This window comes from Puntigrus tetrazona, chromosome 4 (genome assembly GCF_018831695.1).
Source record: "Puntigrus tetrazona isolate hp1 chromosome 4, ASM1883169v1, whole genome shotgun sequence".
NCBI lineage: Eukaryota > Metazoa > Chordata > Actinopteri > Cypriniformes > Cyprinidae > Puntigrus > Puntigrus tetrazona.
Genome location: NC_056702.1, coordinates 27,778,834 through 27,797,894, shown reverse-complemented (window position 1 = coordinate 27,797,894; position 19,061 = coordinate 27,778,834). Strand labels below are relative to the sequence as shown.

General features: G+C 35.4%; 1 protein-coding gene across 2 annotated transcripts; it reads right to left on the bottom strand.

Moving 5' to 3' along the window:
* Positions 1 to 5,022: 5,022 nt before the first annotated feature.
* On the bottom strand, positions 5,023 to 18,445 carry gsk3aa (glycogen synthase kinase 3 alpha a). Of its 2 annotated transcripts, XM_043237690.1 has the most exons (10): positions 18,066 to 18,445; positions 16,872 to 17,059; positions 15,747 to 15,830; positions 14,943 to 15,053; positions 13,777 to 13,907; positions 12,640 to 12,844; positions 12,102 to 12,197; positions 9,877 to 10,063; positions 8,341 to 8,418; positions 5,023 to 7,376 (listed from the first exon to the last, which is right to left on the bottom strand). In XM_043237690.1, the coding sequence occupies exons 1-10, from the start codon at positions 18,319 to 18,321 to the stop codon at positions 7,324 to 7,326; spliced, it is 1,389 nt and encodes a 462-aa protein (XP_043093625.1). In that variant the 5' UTR covers positions 18,322 to 18,445; the 3' UTR covers positions 5,023 to 7,323. The 2 variants fall into 2 exon arrangements, with proteins under 2 accessions (XP_043093625.1, XP_043093626.1); XM_043237691.1 differs by lacking the exon at positions 8,341 to 8,418.
* Positions 18,446 to 19,061: the final 616 nt, after the last annotated feature.

The window sequence follows — 19,061 nt, the reverse complement described above, 5'->3', positions numbered from 1 at the left end:
TATATACACACACACACACACACACACATACACACACACACATATACACACACACACACACACACACACATACACACACACACACACACACATATATATCCTCTGTAATATCTTGTAAATCTTAAAGCCTGTTCACACCAAGAAACGATAACAATACAGATATAGTTCTAAAATTCATTCTCAATATTAAAAAATAACAGCTATGATCGTCGTCTTTCTATTTATCACGCTTGGTGTGAACAAGGCTTTCTGTTTAGCTTTCAAATTTGAACATACTGTTCTAAACAACAACATTATCATCAAGATTTATGTTAGTACTTATCAAAGAAATGTTTGGATGCTATTCTCTCATGTGTAGTATACTGACAAATGCATTTCCAGTTCTCTGTCTGGAGTTCAGTGGTTTGAGAATGAAATGCTGATGGGCGAGTCCCACATCAGCAACAATAAAATAATTCATCAAGAACAGATTGTGGAGGTGCAGTCTGGGGTCACGATCAGAACGGCGCTCTGAATGAAAATGTGCAGGCTTTAAAAAAAAAACCCAAAAAAACATACAAGTAGACGTTTTTATTAGGAAGAGCCAATACCATCCACACCATCTACTCTAATAAGGCCAAACTGATGACGGTTAACATTCAAAAGCTAAAAAAAAAAGAATTAATCAATGAATAATACAGCAGCCTTCTCAAATACAAATGCAGCGGTTACGATAGATTAAGAGTAGATTAGATAAAGTACTCCGATTTTGTATGTTTGCACGCTTCAAGCCAGTTAAAACCTAAAAAGGACGTAAAGGATCATTTAAAAATGTTATGCTATGCAAGCACCTTTAACTTTTTTAACTTGAGAGAGACTACTTCTAACACCGTACATCTCACCACCATGCAACATATTTATCCAAAGAAGTCTAATTTATATATTTATATTCTTATATTATACATTATACATTTATATTAAACATATTTTTTTACATGCATGTGTTTATAATTATATGTACATAATACAGTGTACACTTTATGTGTGTAAACAAGAACTTTTATTTTGGAAACGATTAATTGTTTCCAAAATGTAATTCGAAGTCGACTAGAAATCTTTCTTCAATCTAATAAAAAAAAAAAAAAAAAAAAAAGCGTAACTGAACCTCAATCGATGAGCTCGTCTGAACACCTGGTTTCTTTTAAGGGATTTGTAAAATGTTACAAACTCCGTTTATTTGACTTTTTCTCTCTTGCCATTTCCATAATATAATTTAAAGAGCGAAAGGTATGGTAATAAAGCTGAAATTACCGTCGCTGCTGACGAGGGAAACAATTTAAAGATGCCATTTCAGTCCATTACTCTGCTTTATAGCCTTCCCTGCATTTCAACCGTCCGCACAAACCTTCTGTGTTTTTGTTACTTAAATGAAGTCTCGCTTTTCCTTTTGTCTATATATTGACAGCTTTGTAACCGTAAAATTAATTTAGCAAAAGAGCCGCAGTGATGACAAATATGACATTTTAACGTCTATTCACTCCGTGCATTCATGAACCTCAAGCGAGCGCTTACGTTCGTATTTTACAACGCAGAAACGGCCAACGATAACAGGCCGGACTGACGTGAAGTGATTTCGCTAAACAAAAGCAATTGGTGTCAGCAGCACTGGTGACTGATAGGCCTGTGCTGAAGTTAATTTATTTACACCGTTGTTAATCTCATTAGTGTGTTTCTTTCCTTCGAGGTCTTTCATTAGGCTGCTGAAAGTTAATTAATGACTCACTCCCAGACGGCATTTTCTTACTTCTTGGAATAACAAATACAAAGGATCCGCTTCATTACGAACGAACGCTCCCGCAAAACACTTTCCACCTCTACTTTCGCCAAATGACTCCTCGCGCACCTTGGGCAGGTTTAACTAAGTTGAATTTTACTGCTAAACCGCCGTCGCGCAATTTCAGACTTCCTTCAGAATTTCTTCACGCGTGCCGAACAAGGGATGAGGCGTTCAAAACCTTGCAAGCGTTTAACTCCATCAGAGCTATTTTTTTTCTACGCACCTGACTGTTTTTCTTTTGTACAGCTCAGAATATTTGAAGTAGGAGGAAAAGGCCTTGAACTGAGATTCAGTGCCAAAAGGAAACACGTTTCTAAGCTTTATAAATAGTCTCATTTAAATACACTGTATGTAAGATGAACCGCGGCTAAAGGCTCCCCTTAAAGCAAAATATATGATCTAGGAATGCTTTTTTTTTTTTTTTTTGCCACAAACGCACACAAAAAACATTGCTTTCTATTTCAAAGTGATTTTCAAAAAAACACTTCCTATATAAACAAAGGGTTGTAAGCCCACTTTAAAATACTATATAATAAATTTAATCCCATTATTAGCACTGCAGGTATGCACATATTACCATGCAATATACTGGGAAAAAAAATATTATTAAATAATTATTTCATTGCTCTAAACAAAAGCAAATGCATAAAAATGTAAAGGAATTTGTATTAAAATATGTGCTCACTTCCATTAGTAAAATTTGAAAAAAGCTAATATATATTTATTATATACATATATATTTAGATAACATAAGTGAATAATTACATAAAGTAGAATCCTTGTGAAAAGAGATTCATCTGAAAGGTATGACTTATGTATAGAAATGCATATTTGCCCGTTTTCGTTTAATTTAATTAAAGATATGCATAATAATATGCATAGCAGCAACCCTATGGATGCAAATTTTCTCTCAATTGGCTTATAGGTAAAAAGCTCACAGAAATACTAAATAATAACCCAATTCATTGTAGTAGGTATTATATTTACAGCATTTCATTCTGGTACGCCAGCCTTACCTCAAGAGAATTTTGTCCTTCTACTTCAAAAATAAATGACTAGACAAACAAAATACAATTTATTATAATTTATATAATAACAAAAGCCATAGACATCTTACTACAGAGACACGAGATTGGATCAATTACCTTGCAACCGTTTTGCTAGACTAAATCTAAAAATAGCACAGCCGTTCAACAAAAGTGTTGAGATTGTGCCATCTATGGTCAAGAAAAAAAAAAATCCTGGTAGGAGGGTCACCGTTGGTTGGAGGATACTCAAACTCAGCATTTAATATAATTTAACAGCATTGGCACGCATCCTTTTTTCAAGAACAGCAGAGGATACGTACAAGCCCCTGGACGTCAACATGTTTCCTCACAACACACGGCGTTAAACAGCGGAGGAGAGCATCAGCTACCTGATGGCTCATCTCAAAGCGCATCATGACCCGTCAGACGAGCGCTGACCCATGGACGCGGACAGAAACACCCATTTCGAACGTGAAAATGGGCCGTTAACGCCAGGAAGGTGAAACTTTCCCCCGGCTTACAATGCATTTCCACCGACGCCACTTAAGACGGGCTCCAGCCAGTCGATCTTTCTGAACAGATTATACTGAATTATCGGAAATGTTGGCAATTAATGTGCAGGTTGTTTCCTGGCAACCGTCTCTTAAAGCTCGCTCACATCAGACGGCGATAATCTGGAAAGGCCAGAGGTGGCTGAAATTATTAACACAATCAGCGTCTCGCGCTAATGCATGCCACGAGGCCAAGATTTGATGGGCTCCACAAGTTCCTCAAAAACCATTTCCATGGATAGAATCGAATGGAAGCATGTTTATTGGCCGCCACTGCGTATCTTTGTGCGATGATGCCCTCTGGTGCTTGTTTTTATTGCTCATTTACATGGACGTGGTTCGAAAATGTTTTAGGCTTGAAGGTGAAACAACATCCAAAACAGCTATTTGTAAAGTCTTTGTGTTAGAAACGGCAGATGGCCTTGTTTCGTCAAAGTTGTACTTTTCTGAATGACTAAACGATATATTGCTTTTGGTGGCAATGATTTAACGACAGCAAAAAACATATTTACTCTGATTCAAATCTGTATGACTTTCAAGCTACAAAAAATTGATGGAAAAAACAATCATAGAGACGACTAGCTTACACTGAAGCCATATGATATATTATAAATATATTAGGCAGATTATATTTCTGTTCCTCACAGAAAGCTTTGGGATGACTTTAAAATATCAAATATAGGACACAACTCTATGTAATACTTATTTTTAGGTTTAAATGTGCTGGTTTGCTTGTATTGTCTTGGAAAGACCCTTGTGTTCCTCAAAAAAGAAGATCATACAGGTTTGGCTGGACACGACAGTAAATAAATGATAACAGGTTTAGGAGCACAGAGCTCTCTAGTTACTTAGAAACTGCCTTTCTAACATGAATATTATGACAATACACAAATTGGAAGAAACCACAAATGGAAAATCTGACATAAAATAATACTGCGATAATACTGTACTCACTGTTTTGTTAATTTCCTCGAGAGCGTCCCTCACTCCAGCCCACTTCAAGGCCGCCTGTCCTGAATTAAAGGATGTTTTGAGCAAGAAAGCATCTGCTAAACGGCAAAAAAAAACTTTCAAAATTAATAATAAATTAAAACTATTGCACTAAATGCATATTTCAGACATATACATAATATATATATATATATATATATATATATATATATATATATATATATATATATATATATATATATATATATATATATATATATATATATATATATATACATTCAGCAGGGTTGAAAACTTACTAAACATTTCTGTTTTGGATTTAATTATACTTGTTACCGTTAGTAAATATATTATTTCAATTAATGCAATGCAATGTATTGGTTGAAGTCCGCTAGTAAAAAAGCATGTTTTTCCTAGTTATTCTATTTTCTATTTTAATAAAAATGTTTTTATTACAAAATGCTACTTGCAACTATGCAAATTCTATTAAATTCTATAATTAAATAGAGTAAAAAGACCAAAACTTACAAACTTATTTTAAAAGATTTTTCCATCACAAATTTTCAGTGTGGTTTCACTTTTGGCTGCACCGTAACGTATTCAAATTGATGGTAAATTGAGCTCATGTTAACAGGTAATGCATGCTAAAATTCACTTTCAAGCACATACACACCAGCACTTTCTCGTCATTTTATTAAATGAGTTCAATTTATTCTGACAAGCTCTCTCCATTCGTCTCTCTCTTTGTCTCAGGACACGATTCCCCTGGGCCAGAACGTTGAGGCAGAAAGTTCCAACAATTAACCAAAAAAAAAAAAAAAAAAAAAAAAAAAAAAAAAAAAAAAAAAGGTAATAACAGACTAACGTTTTTATGGCAGGCTTAAGGCAGAGACAGGGGGAGGGCAGGATTATAAGAGCAATGAAGGGGAAGAGACTTCCAGGCTGGTCTCAATTCATTAAACAAGCCTTCAAGAAGAGGAAAATAAACTTCAAAGCCACAGACACGTTTAAATATATATAAATTCACATTTTTCTAATACATACATGATGCTGTGGGCTCGATTCACAGATGTCAGATTAAAGAATAAAAACATTCCACTGTCTTTGAGGCGTCAAGCCAGATTGGCAAAACCTCCAAAAAGCAGCCGATTCACTTCAGAGACCATCCTTTTCATGCAAAACAGACCGTAAGAGCATGGCTTCCAGTGCACCTTTGCAAAAATGTGCTCAAATTGCCAAAGCAAAGAACAAAGCATGACCCTGTTGGACACACATTTCAAGTTAAAAAAAAAAAAAAAAAATCATCCCTTTTTCCTCACAAATCAAGGGCTGAGCTTATGAACTGACATACAGTACACCGACATGGGTTACTATTTCACACACGCACAAAAAAAAAGTTAAACTTTCAGCCCCAACATTACAGTGCAAAACAATAAATACTGTAAATGACAAACGAAACGGACGTCAAGCTCTTCAGAGCTAAGAGAAGACGGCCCAAGAGAGATGAAGGGAGAGAAAGACATTGATGAAAACACAAAAGTGGTACAGTGTCTGTATTTACATCTTGCACAGGGCTTAAAAACTGAAGTGTATTTACAAACAGGTGGGTGGAGCAAACCTGGTCAAACCACACCCACTGAACGACAAAAAGACTAATGAAAAAGACTAATTGTCACAGAAAGCTGGAAGAAGGGCCCTCGAGGGCTTCAGAACAGGGTTTATTGAGAGACTAACAGATATGTTCTCAAGAAAATAAAAGGTAACGGTCATTTTGGACAGTTTGTGGATCGATGCGGTCGACAGACCATTTGACGTTACCAATTTCAACTCGCGTGCGGATTCACAAACATATTCTAGAACTGTTCTACCACAAAGTCCTTAGCTTCATTTACCGTACAAACGACATAAAATGAAACGCTAAAACAGAAGGGAACGTACTGAATTATGAAGCATGGTTTGGTCTAAAAATGACTTTCAACGGAACGGATGAAGACTGTAATCTCAGAAGCATAAATTAAGCCTAGACCCAGAGCATCATTAACAGTTCATGATAATTAAATGCCCAGGAATATAAAGTCACTTCAGTTCAGTACAACAATATTTAATAGGCTATTGTCTTGCATACCTCTTTCTTTCTCTTCTTTATGGTCAACGCCAGAGTTAAACCTTTTCTTTGCTGCGCACTTTCTCCATTCGATTCACCATTTTAAAATAATAAATATATTTGCTAGAAGGTAAAAGCAAGATATCGTTCTCATTTTTTTTTTAAATACAATAAAATAACTGTATAAAACCACCACATTTAGTCTCGACTCTTTTCCTTGACATTTACAACAAGTTACATCATTTACCGTGACCGCTTGTTCCCTGCGAAATGTATTTTACACCGGATAGGGATGTTAAGAGGGTCGAGAGCGTTACTTCTAAACAAATCAAGGGAAATCATCCACCGATAACTTTGATTTAAATAAATTAAGATACAAATTAAGACAGAGGACCCGCCCCTAGCCACTGAACCAATCACGTTTGACCTCCAAAACATCGTTATGGATGCGGTTGAGTTTTACTACAGCCTTTCGGAGCGCTCTCGAGATTGACTACCTCTATTATCTGAAGCAAATATTAGCAGTATAACTTCATGTTGTTGTTTGTTGCATGTGCATGGCAGTGGGACAGAGTGTGTGTGTGTGTGTGTGTGTGTGTGTGTGTATCTAGTGTGTCTGTAGACTGCAGGTTTGTTCAACAGTCAGCAATCATCAGGTTTCCCAGACCACCGTGCAGTAACTGGTAATTCTGCAATGCGTGACACCTGAATCAGACAGTAAATGTGTGAATTAGAGCTATAGGGAGGAGAAGCCGTGTATGAGGTAAAGAGTGTGTAAGACTGTGTGTGTGTGTGTTTGTCAGAGGGAGAGATGTGTGCTGTGGTGGCTCAGATGCTGTGGTGCGTGAGCTTGATTTTTTTTGAGAGACAGCCTCAGGTGCTGTTGGTCAGAGTAGATCCGGGCTGTACAGAACCTTCAGAGCCATCTGGCAGAAAGTAAAGGAGACAAAGCAGACAAAAAAAAGGACATTTTAAATGATATTTGTCAGTGTTATCACGTATTACACACACTAGTGCTCAAATCAAATGTCAGTAAGGTAATAAATAAGATTTATAGGAATATTATATTTGAAGAATTCATTTGCAAAAAAAAAAAAAAAAAAAAAAAAACACGTATAACTCCGCTGAACGATTTTCAAAGATCAAGTTGATCTCGTTGTGCATTCTCAATCAAACAGCAGTGGTTTATTTTGATTAGGTTAAAAATAACATGAAAACATAATGAATACATTATTGATGTAAATGTAAAAAGTCATCTGTTTTTGCAAATAAACTCATTATTTTGCAAATAAACTCATATATATATATACACATATATATATATATATATATATATATATATATATATATATATATATATAACAAAACATAACTCATAACATAACTCATATTTTGCACTTATTCTACCAAGAATAAAAAAAAAATAATTAGCACTGTTTCACAAAAATATTAAGCACCACACATTTATAACAAAACATTTCTTGAGCAATTCAGCATATCAGAATGATTTCTGAAAAATCATGTGACACTGAAGACTGAAGTAATGCCGCTGATAATTCAGCTTTACATTGCCGAAATAAATTACATTCTAAAATTCAAAATCAAAAAGTTTTATTTTGAAAAAGTTTAAAAATAGATTCACATATCACACTTTTTAATGTATTTTGAGTTATATTAATGCAGCCTTGGTAAGTGTAAGTAGGATGTTACTACAACAGAAAAAGTAATTTCTGAAGCACTTCTCTCATTAGAATCAACGCACAGATTGATTGTCCACTATAAAGAACAGGAAGGGTTTATTAACATTAAGCTAATAAGGCGAGATTTGATTTGATGTTGTTTTAACCCCAGCCACTCCCAGAGCATCAGTGAGAAGGATAAGAGCATTACCGTTGGAGGAAGCTACGGTCTGTGCGCGGGCATGAGGTGGAATGAGAGTGGAATTGAGCTGCGGCTGAATCATCAGCTCTGAAATAAAGAGAAACACACTCCATTGACAGACCTCTAGGTGGAACAAACAATGGAGAAAAATATAAAATGCTCTTTGAGGGACGTTTCACACGAACTATCTCGGGGTTGAATAGTAAAAATAACATTAAATAAAATGTGCAAGGACTGCATCACTAAGCAATACCAAAGGGGAAAAAAATATCACCCCTAAAAGAAGAAAAGCAACCGAGTATTTTGGAGGGGCTGAGCAAAGCGCTGCTAGTTTCCTCTCAATCGCTTCTGCAGTGTTTAATTTTCTTCCCTGAAGTCCAATTATATTAGTCAAGGTTTCTTGCATCAAACGTAGCTGTAATTTAGTTTTACATGACCATTCGCCGCCCTCTCTCTAACCCTTAGAATTAAAGGAACGGTTCATCCATAAATGAAAGTTCGGTCATAATTTACGTGCATTCACATTTTCCAAATTTGTATTATTTTATTTCTACAGATCACAAAAAGAGATTTGTACTGGCTGTGCAATTAATTTCCATGGGGAATTAAGCTTTGAAGCTTTAAAAAGAATGTAAAAGTATCATAAAATTATTATTAAGGACTCCCTCTGAAGTCTTCTGATATTATTCCATATTTGAAATTTGAAATCTCTATTCAGTGATAAATATTGTGTGCTGCATTGAAGAGCATCGTGATGGGGAGTAAATAATGATTATCTTTTTACCTTTAAAAGTTTGGGGTCAGAAATATATATATATATATATATATATATATATATATATATATATATATATATATATATATATATATATGTGTGTGTTTTTTATGCGCAACACTTTTTTGTTGTTCGTTTTTTACACATCTGTAAAACGGTAATATTGTGAAATATTATAATTTTTTTTTTTTAATTTAGATCATTTTTTATTTTAAACAAACTGAATTTTCAGCATTAATCCAGTGTCACATGACCTTGTAGAAATGATTGTAATATGCCTATTTTCTGCTCGAGAAACATTTAATATTAGTTTTGTCAATATTGAAAACAGTTGTGCTGCTTAATATTTTTGAAGAAACAGTGATACAGTTTGTTTTAAGGAATAGATAAATAAAATTCATTCATTGCATTCAGACCCCAAACTTTTGAATGGTAAGAAAAGTAAATTAATAACCGGTTAATCTCTAAGGACTGCTGTCTATACTGTCTGGGGTGGGTTATGTCTTATGTGAGACTCTGAACAGGCTAGTTTTAATAAAAGGTCTGGTGCACTGGGCAGGATTTCTCATGTCTTCATTTAATGATTCTCACAGCTGGATTTACAATGAAGACGGATTAAATACTGATCTGAATCCTTGTTCTGAGTCTGAATAAGATCAGGCTAAAACTTACACTAATCCCACAGAAATCTGTTTACTAAGATGACACCTGTATGCCATCAGTGAGAAGTTTGTTGCAAAGGATATGCATGAGAGGCTCCTGTGACTCACCTGTGGTGGTGAAGTTGAAGAGCGGAGGCAGCTCTCGGCCGCTGGGCAGACGGGTGCCAGGTTGGCGCAGCTCGTCAAAGAAGGCATGAGCGCAGGCCTGGAGCGGAGACAGTCGTGTCACTGGTGTGTACTCTAACAGCCGAGAGCACAGGGCTATTGCCTCAGGTGGAGTTCTGGGTTTAAACACCTGCGGAGAAACAACACTAGAGTTAACAGACAGCTGACTTGAAATTAGATTCTCACTGAAAATACATATGTAAGAGCTGGGCAAAATAACGTGAACACTCGTAGTGAAAAGAAAATTCTGAAAAATCAAAGAGCTATCTGAACCTCCATAGACAGCAACACAAACGAAACGATCCAGGTCCAGAAACTTGTTCAATACATACAGTAACGACTTCACTTTTGCAGCATTATGAGAATAAGTTTTTTTGTGCAAAGAATACAAAAAAAAAACAATTTACTCAACCATTCTTCTCCCGAGTTACAAATTCTATCATTTCAGAGAGTATAACAGCATATATGCACTCTTTCTCCTAAGCATAAACAACTCTGATTACGTTTATGCGCGTGCTTCCCACTGACGTCACATGGACTGTTTTATCCATGTATTTACTACGTTTTCGGAGCTGGGAACATTTCAGTTCAATTGCTGCCTACAGAGGATCAGATAACTCTCATTTCATCCAAAATATCTTCATTTGTGTTCCAAGACGAATGAAGGTCTAAAAGTTTTGGAATGACATGAGGGCGAGTAATTAAGGACAGACTTTTAATTTTGGGGTGCAATAACCCTTCAAGGTGTTTAATACAACTTCTGACCTTCTTGGAATAGATTCATTTAACTTTTGAATATTCTCCAGTTGAATGCTGTCTATCAAACCATCCCTCAATTCAGAGATGTTGAAGGAGGGTATCAGCTTCTTACTCTTCTCCTCAAAACTGTCCACGGTGGTTTGATAACACTCTAGTGCAGTGGTTCCCAACCTTTTCTTGTTTGAGGCACCCTTGGAAAGCCTTTCAAAAGTTCCCGGCACCCTTATAAGGAAATAGATATTTAAAATCTCCGTAGCTTTTTTATTATTATTTATTTATTTGTTTCATTTCGAGAGTTTGCATGCAACAACACCTTATACCTAGTCCTAGATGATATGAGAATACTGTTTACACTGATTCTGCCTTAATAAAAAAATTTTGTTGAAATTTTGGCGGCACCCTCAAAAGATCTCACGGCACCCCTTAGTGCCGCGGCACACCGGTTGGGAACCACTGCTCTAGTGGTTTGACCAGCCAGGGCACATGTTCAAGTTCATATCGGCTCTCCAAAGCTGTCTTTGTTGTGTGATCATGGCACCATATTTTTCATATTTAACACTAGTGTCTGTGATTAAAGTTTTTGCAGCTCCATCACAGATGTTGGCTTTGTGAAGGTCTCTGTGTTTGGGGTTTGTGGAAGCAGGGTCTTAAAGTGAATATATTATATTGTTTGGACACAATCCTTCTAAGTGTTTAATGGCCCCTCACATCATTTACTTTCGTAAATATGTGCTTCAACTGTGGACATTAACAACATCTTTCCCAATTCTCATTTATAACGGAGAAGATTTAATCTTTTGTCTATATTCTGTGTTCTGTTAGTATTATTTGTAGCACACTTCCCGTCCAATAACCACAGTAAGCTTTGGGCCATGTATATATAACAAATAATAAATACAGTTTTGGAGCTCATTAATGTGCGATGAGCTTCAGTTGAATCAAAGCGTGAACCCATCAAATCTTTCTGTTTACTTCTCTTCATTTTAGTATGAAATGAACATGTATGAACATCAAAAGGTAAGCTATCTTAGAGTACAATGTATTAAAACGCCTTACGTAATCACTCATTCAGTATGTCAACCTGTGGAAAACAAGCTTAGGTAAACAATGCCTCGTAACAATCCACTCCATTTGGCATCTATAAGCTTATTAGTTGGCTGTTTGCTCCTTAATTGATTTTTATTTTTTGGGGCCCTGTAGAGAATGAAACGATAAATAAAAGGTAATTGTAACAAGTGAATCTGGTCAGCTTAACATGTTTCTTCCTGTATCTTGGACAGAACGAGCAGTAAACAGACTGTCAAAAGTTGTTGCTAGAGAATATTTATAAGCCGGTTTTGTAACACTGCTGACTGATACTTCATGGCCTTGGCTGTAGATGCGAGTCAGATATCTGTGTGAGATTTTACCTTGGTCCACGGATGTGCTTTGATCTGTGGGAACTTGAACTCTGTGTAGTTCGGGTTCATTTCACGGATCTGTTCTCTTGTGGGTGTTCCAAGTACCTAAAAAAAAAAAAAAAAAAAAAATTCAAGGATATTTTTCTTTTGTATTTGAATTTATTAAAAACAAAACACAGGAGAAAAATGTATATTATACTATTATTACAATTTTAAATAACCGTTTATTAACTATTAATTCCTGTCATGCAAAGCTGAATTTTCAAGCTTAAAATCAATCTCCACAAGAAACATATTATATTATCAATGTTGAAAACAGCTGAGCTGCTTCACATTTTTGTGGAACCTGTGATGCACTCATTTTTAGGATTTATTGCCAACTAGAAAGGACGGCATTCATTTGATATAGTAATCTTGCGCAGCATTATGCCTTTACTGTCACTTGTGATTAATTTAATGCTCCCTTGCTGTACAAAAGCATTCATTTTGTTAAAATCATCTTGACTCAACTGAATCTAAAAGTATGGCTCAAAAGGGTTAGGTTTACCTTTATGATCTCCACTAGCTGGTCCACACCACTGTCTCCGGGGAAGATGGGTTGCCCCAGCAGCAGCTCGGCCAGCACACATCCAGCTGACCAGATGTCGATGTTGGAGGTGTAGTCTGTCGCACCAAAGATGAGCTCAGGGGCGCGATAGTATCGTGAGCAGATATAAGAGACGTTGGGCTCACCCCTCACCAGCTGCTTCGCACTGAGAGAGACAGATTTGAATTATGAGGGGGAAAAAAAATTAATCAGTTATTATGAAACAAATGTCTACAACAACAACAAAAAACAAACAGAGTATCAGGCTCAATGCCATAAAAATGTCCCTCCATCCCAGTATAAAAGAGAGTTTTTGTTCATGCAGTGGTTTCTTTGTCATTTTTAAACAAAGCGAGTAAAAACTAATGGACTAAAACATGCCTGAATGACAGAACTGCAGGAAAAACGGCTCTCAGATTCAATACAGCTGTTTCACTTTCAAACAGAGCGATTATTCCAGGCTGATGTGCATCTCTCCACTCAGACAAATAACTCTTTTTCAAGCCTTGGCGTTGCCAAATTGTCCACTTTTTTCCAGACACAAAAAGCAGTGTTCATGTTCCCTCAAAAGAAAACAGTGACCTGAACGCCATCAAGTGCTTTACACATAATCACAAATTAAATACTTGTAACTGCAATAAATTAAACAAATGTGGTCTGGATTACAGTGGTCGACACTTCTGCCTATCATGCAACGGTTCAAGTGGTTTCTTATTTAAAAAATAATAAAAACGAAATATATCTGAAAAAGCAGCCGGAGTTTGGCCTGGAAGACAAAGGATCACGTCAAAGAGACAATCCAACTGGCCTCATCAATATCTGAACGCATATTGCTTTTGTCAATGAACCGTGGACAAGAACAAAATCTAAAACAAATAGAACTTCTAAAGGCTGGAGGCAGGGCGAGTTAATGCATCCCCAATACACATAAAAACTACCTACAAAGAGGTGCACTCTCAAAATATAATGACTATTATAGTGTAACACCCATTAAAACAGAACATAATGTTCACTGGCGGGCAGAGGGACGCATTTGAGAAGCCATCAGATCCACCCGCTCGCTCACACGCTCTCTCTCTCTCTTCACACAGCACTGACCTGCCAAAGTCACAGAGCTTGAGAACAGCTGTTTCTGGGTCCACCAGAAGGTTCTGTGGTTTGATGTCTCTGTGACACACACCCTGGGAATGGATGTAGGCCAAACTGCGGAAAAGCTGATACATATACACCTAAGAGAAAACAAGAACACATGTAAGCATTTTTATAGTAAAGACAAATAAAAAGATATAATCAGCCTCCATTTTTATGTTAATAAAGATTAAGAATTTGATTAAATGTAATTAAAATTACTAATACTAATGGAAAATTTTACATTTCTGCCCACACACTTTCTGGCAAGACGTGTGTATATGTATGTATATGTATGTATATATATGTGTATATGTATATATATGTGTATATATATATGTGTATATGTATATATATATATATATATATATATATATATATATATATATATATATATATATATATATATATATATATATATATATGTGTGTGTGTGTGTGTGTGTGTGTGTGTGTGTGTGTGTGTGTGTGTGTGTGTGTATATATATATATATATATATATATACATATATATAAATAGATTTATATAAAGTCTAACAATGTGACTCATTTTCAAGTGAAATTGAATATTAAGCAGGAAATAATGCACAGTGGGTCTTGGGACTATTTCATCTATGCTTTGACTGGATTGGAAAGCATAGGCAGTAATATTATTGTCTAATTTATTTCCTGTCCACATAGCTTTGGTTATGTCAGCAAAAAGAAGACTTGTCTCAGAGGCGTTAAAAGTTATTAAAGCAATAAGCCTTGAGAGGCTGTGTGTCAGAGACTTTCCCACAGTGACGACAAAAGAAACCTAATAAAACAACAGTTACATTTATTAATCATTTTTTCAACTAATATAGTCCTATTCCCTCTTCTCAATCTACAATTTTAATTTGTACACATATTTATATTTTATAATTTTATATTTATATTTGTACCTATCTGTAGTAATACTAGCCTAACCGAAAGATGCTTGTGGAAGCAACTCACAAGCGTATTGATCTAGATATTACAAATACAGTTCATTAATAGCATGAACTGATGCACTGCGCACAATCAGACAAAAAACATTTAGAGAGAATATGGTACATTTTTGTTGCTTTGACAAAATGTCAGGAACTGAAGTATGTTTTGTTCACCAGTGAACATTACCTTAACATAAAAGATGGGAATAATGGTTTTAGCTTTGCTGAAGTGCCGGGCAACCCTGTAGACAGTCTCAGGCACATAGTCCAGCACCAGATTGAGGTAAACCTCGTCCTTCTGTGGAATAAAGACACATAAACCTCTGTAAATTATAACAAACAACAACCTCCCAAAAATACACTACACAGTCAAAACTTTTCTGACAGAAAAAAATATATATATAGCAATAATTTAACATTTTAATTTATTATATATATATATATATATATATATATATATATATATATATATATATATATATATATATATATATATATATATATATATATAATAATTTAACATTTTAATTTATTCCTGTGGTGGATAAATATACATATATGAAAATATAAAAAAATATATATATACTATATATACATAATAAAGATATACACACATGTGAACAAAAATGTTTATTTTGGATGTGATTAATTGAGAATTAATTTATCAATTAATTAATTAATCATCAATTAATAACCGTTTCTTATTATGACTCATATTAAAAACATGTACATTCATTGTGGCAATCAGGATTCTTTGATGAACTGAAAACTGAAAAGAACAGCATTTAAGTTAATGGTTAAAAAAATGATAAAAAAATATTTGAGAAAATTAATTTATCATTAACCTTCCCTGTCACTTTAAATCATTTTAATGCATTACGCACTCTTGTTGAAAAATATTCATTAAAAAAAAAAAAATTATAATAAATACTGACCCCAAACTTTTCAACAGTAGTGTAAACAGAGCTTAAGAACAAATATCCCAGTTTACCTTCTCTCCACTGCAATAGAAGAAGTAGCGCAGCCTCACTATATTGCAGTGGTCCAGTTTCCTCATGATCTGAAGTTCTCGGTTCTTCACAAACACAGAAGAAAGACTGTTAGCAGCTCTCAGGGATAAGAGACATCACTATATTTACACACAAGTAGTCACGACAGTACAATTCCCCTACAGCAGTCTGGGTTTAACAAGGACACAGTGTTAGGTTCAGTAGTTAACAGCACTTGTGGGTCATGAAAACGATTAGCCATGTAAAGGGCGGCATTGGTAATATAAAAGGCTGCTGAGATATTCCATTCAGAATATTGAGACCGAGAAGGTCTCTTAACCAAAGACCGCTCCCAATTAGTTCAGTCACTCTAAATGAAAATAACCCAATATAAATAATTTAAAACACTTACACATGATACATTGATTTTTCATTCATCTTTACATCTACTGGTGAGTCACAATCAGTGTAACGTTAGTATAATTTATTTATGCATTAACATTTTGAATTGGTTGAAATTTTTATGTTTTCATTTATTTTGGTGTGTTCATTTTTATTTAATTTTTAAATAAATTTTTTTCCGCTTAATATTTTTTCAGTTTTAGACATTTTAGTATTTCCAAATGTATTTATCTAAATGAGTTGCCATAAACTTAAAAAAAAAAAAAAAAAAAAAAAAAAAAAGGTTTTACTTGATTTTTAACTACCAAATAACATTTTTAATATGTTCCGTTAACTATTAAAAATGAACTATTCTATGTCGATTACAGTTTACAGTGATAGTCTCTTTGCTAGTTACATCAGCACAAGCAAAAGTGCTATTGCTAGCCAGCACTTAACTTTAAAAAAAAAACAACAACAACAGTGCGTTAATATGACGTTAATGCAATAAAATTGTGTTTGTGAGCTGGTCAATATTTCAGTTTACTTACAATGAACATACTTGTGAGATAGAAGGTACAAAGTAGTTAAAGTTACAGTTCTACAAAAAATTTTTGGTTTGTTTTTGTTTTTCTAACTTAGGATTTCCAGTGTTTCTTGCTGTTGTCGAACTCTATCACTTTTATATTAAAATACATGTAACTGAACAGAGCAAGTGTAGAAGCTCGTGTGAGAGCAAGTCATACCTTAAACCGTTTATCCTGAAGTACCTTCTTGATGGCCACCCACTCCTGACTGTCAATGAGGCGTGCCTGATACACCACGCCAAAGGAGCCATTACCGATCACCTTGATATCAGTGTAGGACACCTCCTGCGGGCGATCCGGGCCCTGGCCTGGGGTGGCAACAACTGTGGTCACCTTCCCACTGTCTCCTACAACGCATTCGAGACATTAGATCTGATTAAATCAGGATTGTTCCCCGGGTGAAAATGGATATTTTGTTCAGGGATGACGCTTTTGCAGCAACTACGTTCATTCAGCAATGCTATTCTCTAAAATAAACATGCTCCTACCGATCTGGCATGTACAGGATACTCTGATATATTCACATATTATGATTAAAAAAGGTCATTTACCGTAAGCATCGCCGTCACTGCAAAACTACTGCTTTTTTATACTGCTAGAAGATTAGAATGATATGCATATTGGACGTAAACTAAATAAAAATAAAAAAATGCAAGTCTAAATGAAGCATGGCACATGTATCACTAAATATGGGCCTGACCTGTCTGTGTCCTTCACATGGGACAGTTACCACCTATTCAACGCCCTACAACCTAGTTAGTTGCTGAGTAAAGCATTCAAACAATCACTTTAAAAGCAGCACCATGGAGAAACATGCTCGTTAAGCAGTTATTATAAGAGTATAATATAAGTGTCTTAAATCCTAGTGTACTGCCTGCTTGGACAGCATTATCCATTATTGCACTACACAACTGACTAGGGCACTGCCATTTTTACTGACATCTTACCATGGTAAAGTTGTTATTTTGAAATATGGGACCATTGTAATATAGTTTTCTCTGGTAGCACCATTATAATACTTTACGTTGCAAATAAATACCAATGCACATTCATATGGAAATCAGTAGCACGTTATATAAACGTACCATGGTTTTACCATCACTGTACCATGGTAACGCTATTGCAATTACTATACACGAAAGGCTGTCTACGCAGCACAGTTGGTTAGCATTTCTTGGTTTATAATTCAACTGAAAAATTGTGATATTTTCCTTGGTTAGCTTATGCTAATTTCGTGAAGATGACATAACTGTCAACATCATGAAAACATGGGTGTGTTGTTCAGTATATACATGCTATATCCACACGATATGTCTACATTTGGAACCGAAACAACTTTGCTTATATACTCACTAGATAGTTTTAAATTCGCGCAAGCAGACGAACTGTCCGCCGAGGCCTGCGAGACCCCGGGCTTTCCTGCGTTGCTCCCCACGACAGCGGCGGATCCGGCGGATGCTGCAGCGGCTCCGGACGCCCCCTGAGGCTCAGCGAACGAGGTCGTCCTGGGCCGCCCGCTGCCGCTCATATCTGACTGAAAGTGTGCCGAGGCTGTGGGGCGAGGATCCGCGGTTCCCTCGTCGACTTGGCCTGTTGCGGGGTGAAACATTGGGTTAAAAACGAAAAGATGACAAACCTTTTTGCCGCGACCCTCAGCGTTCACCCACTCTCTCACGCGCCGAGAATACGCGCAGCCTCATGGGGAATGCAGTTCGGCGCACTGTAGGCGCGCTATATCGATCCGGACTCCAAACAACTCCAAAAGCAGGTGTCACACACACCTGAGTCACTGCCTCCAACTTTATCATGCACAATTAGTTATTTTCGTACGCTGTTAATAATAATACATAACAATAAAATCTCCCAAAACTAAGACAGATATATAGACTGACGTTAAAGAAAAAGAGCTGTTCCTGCTTGTAAATAAAAACATGATAATAAATATATTAGCTATATATAATAACACCCTGCATCCATATGCTTTTTTTTAATATGCCTCTAATTTATCATGCAATTAGTTATTTGTATGTAATATTAATCATAATAATGATAACTACAAATAATTTAAAATGAATTCAAATAAAACACTAATAAAATAAAACTCTGCTCATTATTACTTGTTATAGAAACCTGAGGTCTGATAAAGATAATAAATATTAAAATGGAACTCTAAATCAATGCTTTTTTTAATACGACTGTATGCTTAAACAACTTTATCACGAACAATTAGTTTAATAACGTTTAAAATTATTTCAAATTAAACTTGTATTAATTAAAAAAAACTATAAAATAATAAGCTGTTCCTTATTACTGATAATAAAAAATGTTTGATATCTATTTATCTAACAT

Excerpts from the sequence above, each read along its gene's own strand:
- gsk3aa (XM_043237690.1), bottom strand. The coding sequence starts at position 18,321 with ATGTTTCACCCCGCAACAGGCCAAGTCGACGAGGGAACCGCGGATCCT. Across the intron at positions 15,054-15,746 it reads TCTATTGCAGTGGAGAGAAG|AAGGACGAGGTTTACCTCAA; the intron begins GTAAACTGGGAT and ends TTTATTCCACAG. Across the intron at positions 8,419-9,876 it reads CTTCAACTTCACCACCACAG|AGCTGATGATTCAGCCGCAG; the intron begins GTGAGTCACAGG and ends TCTTTATTTCAG.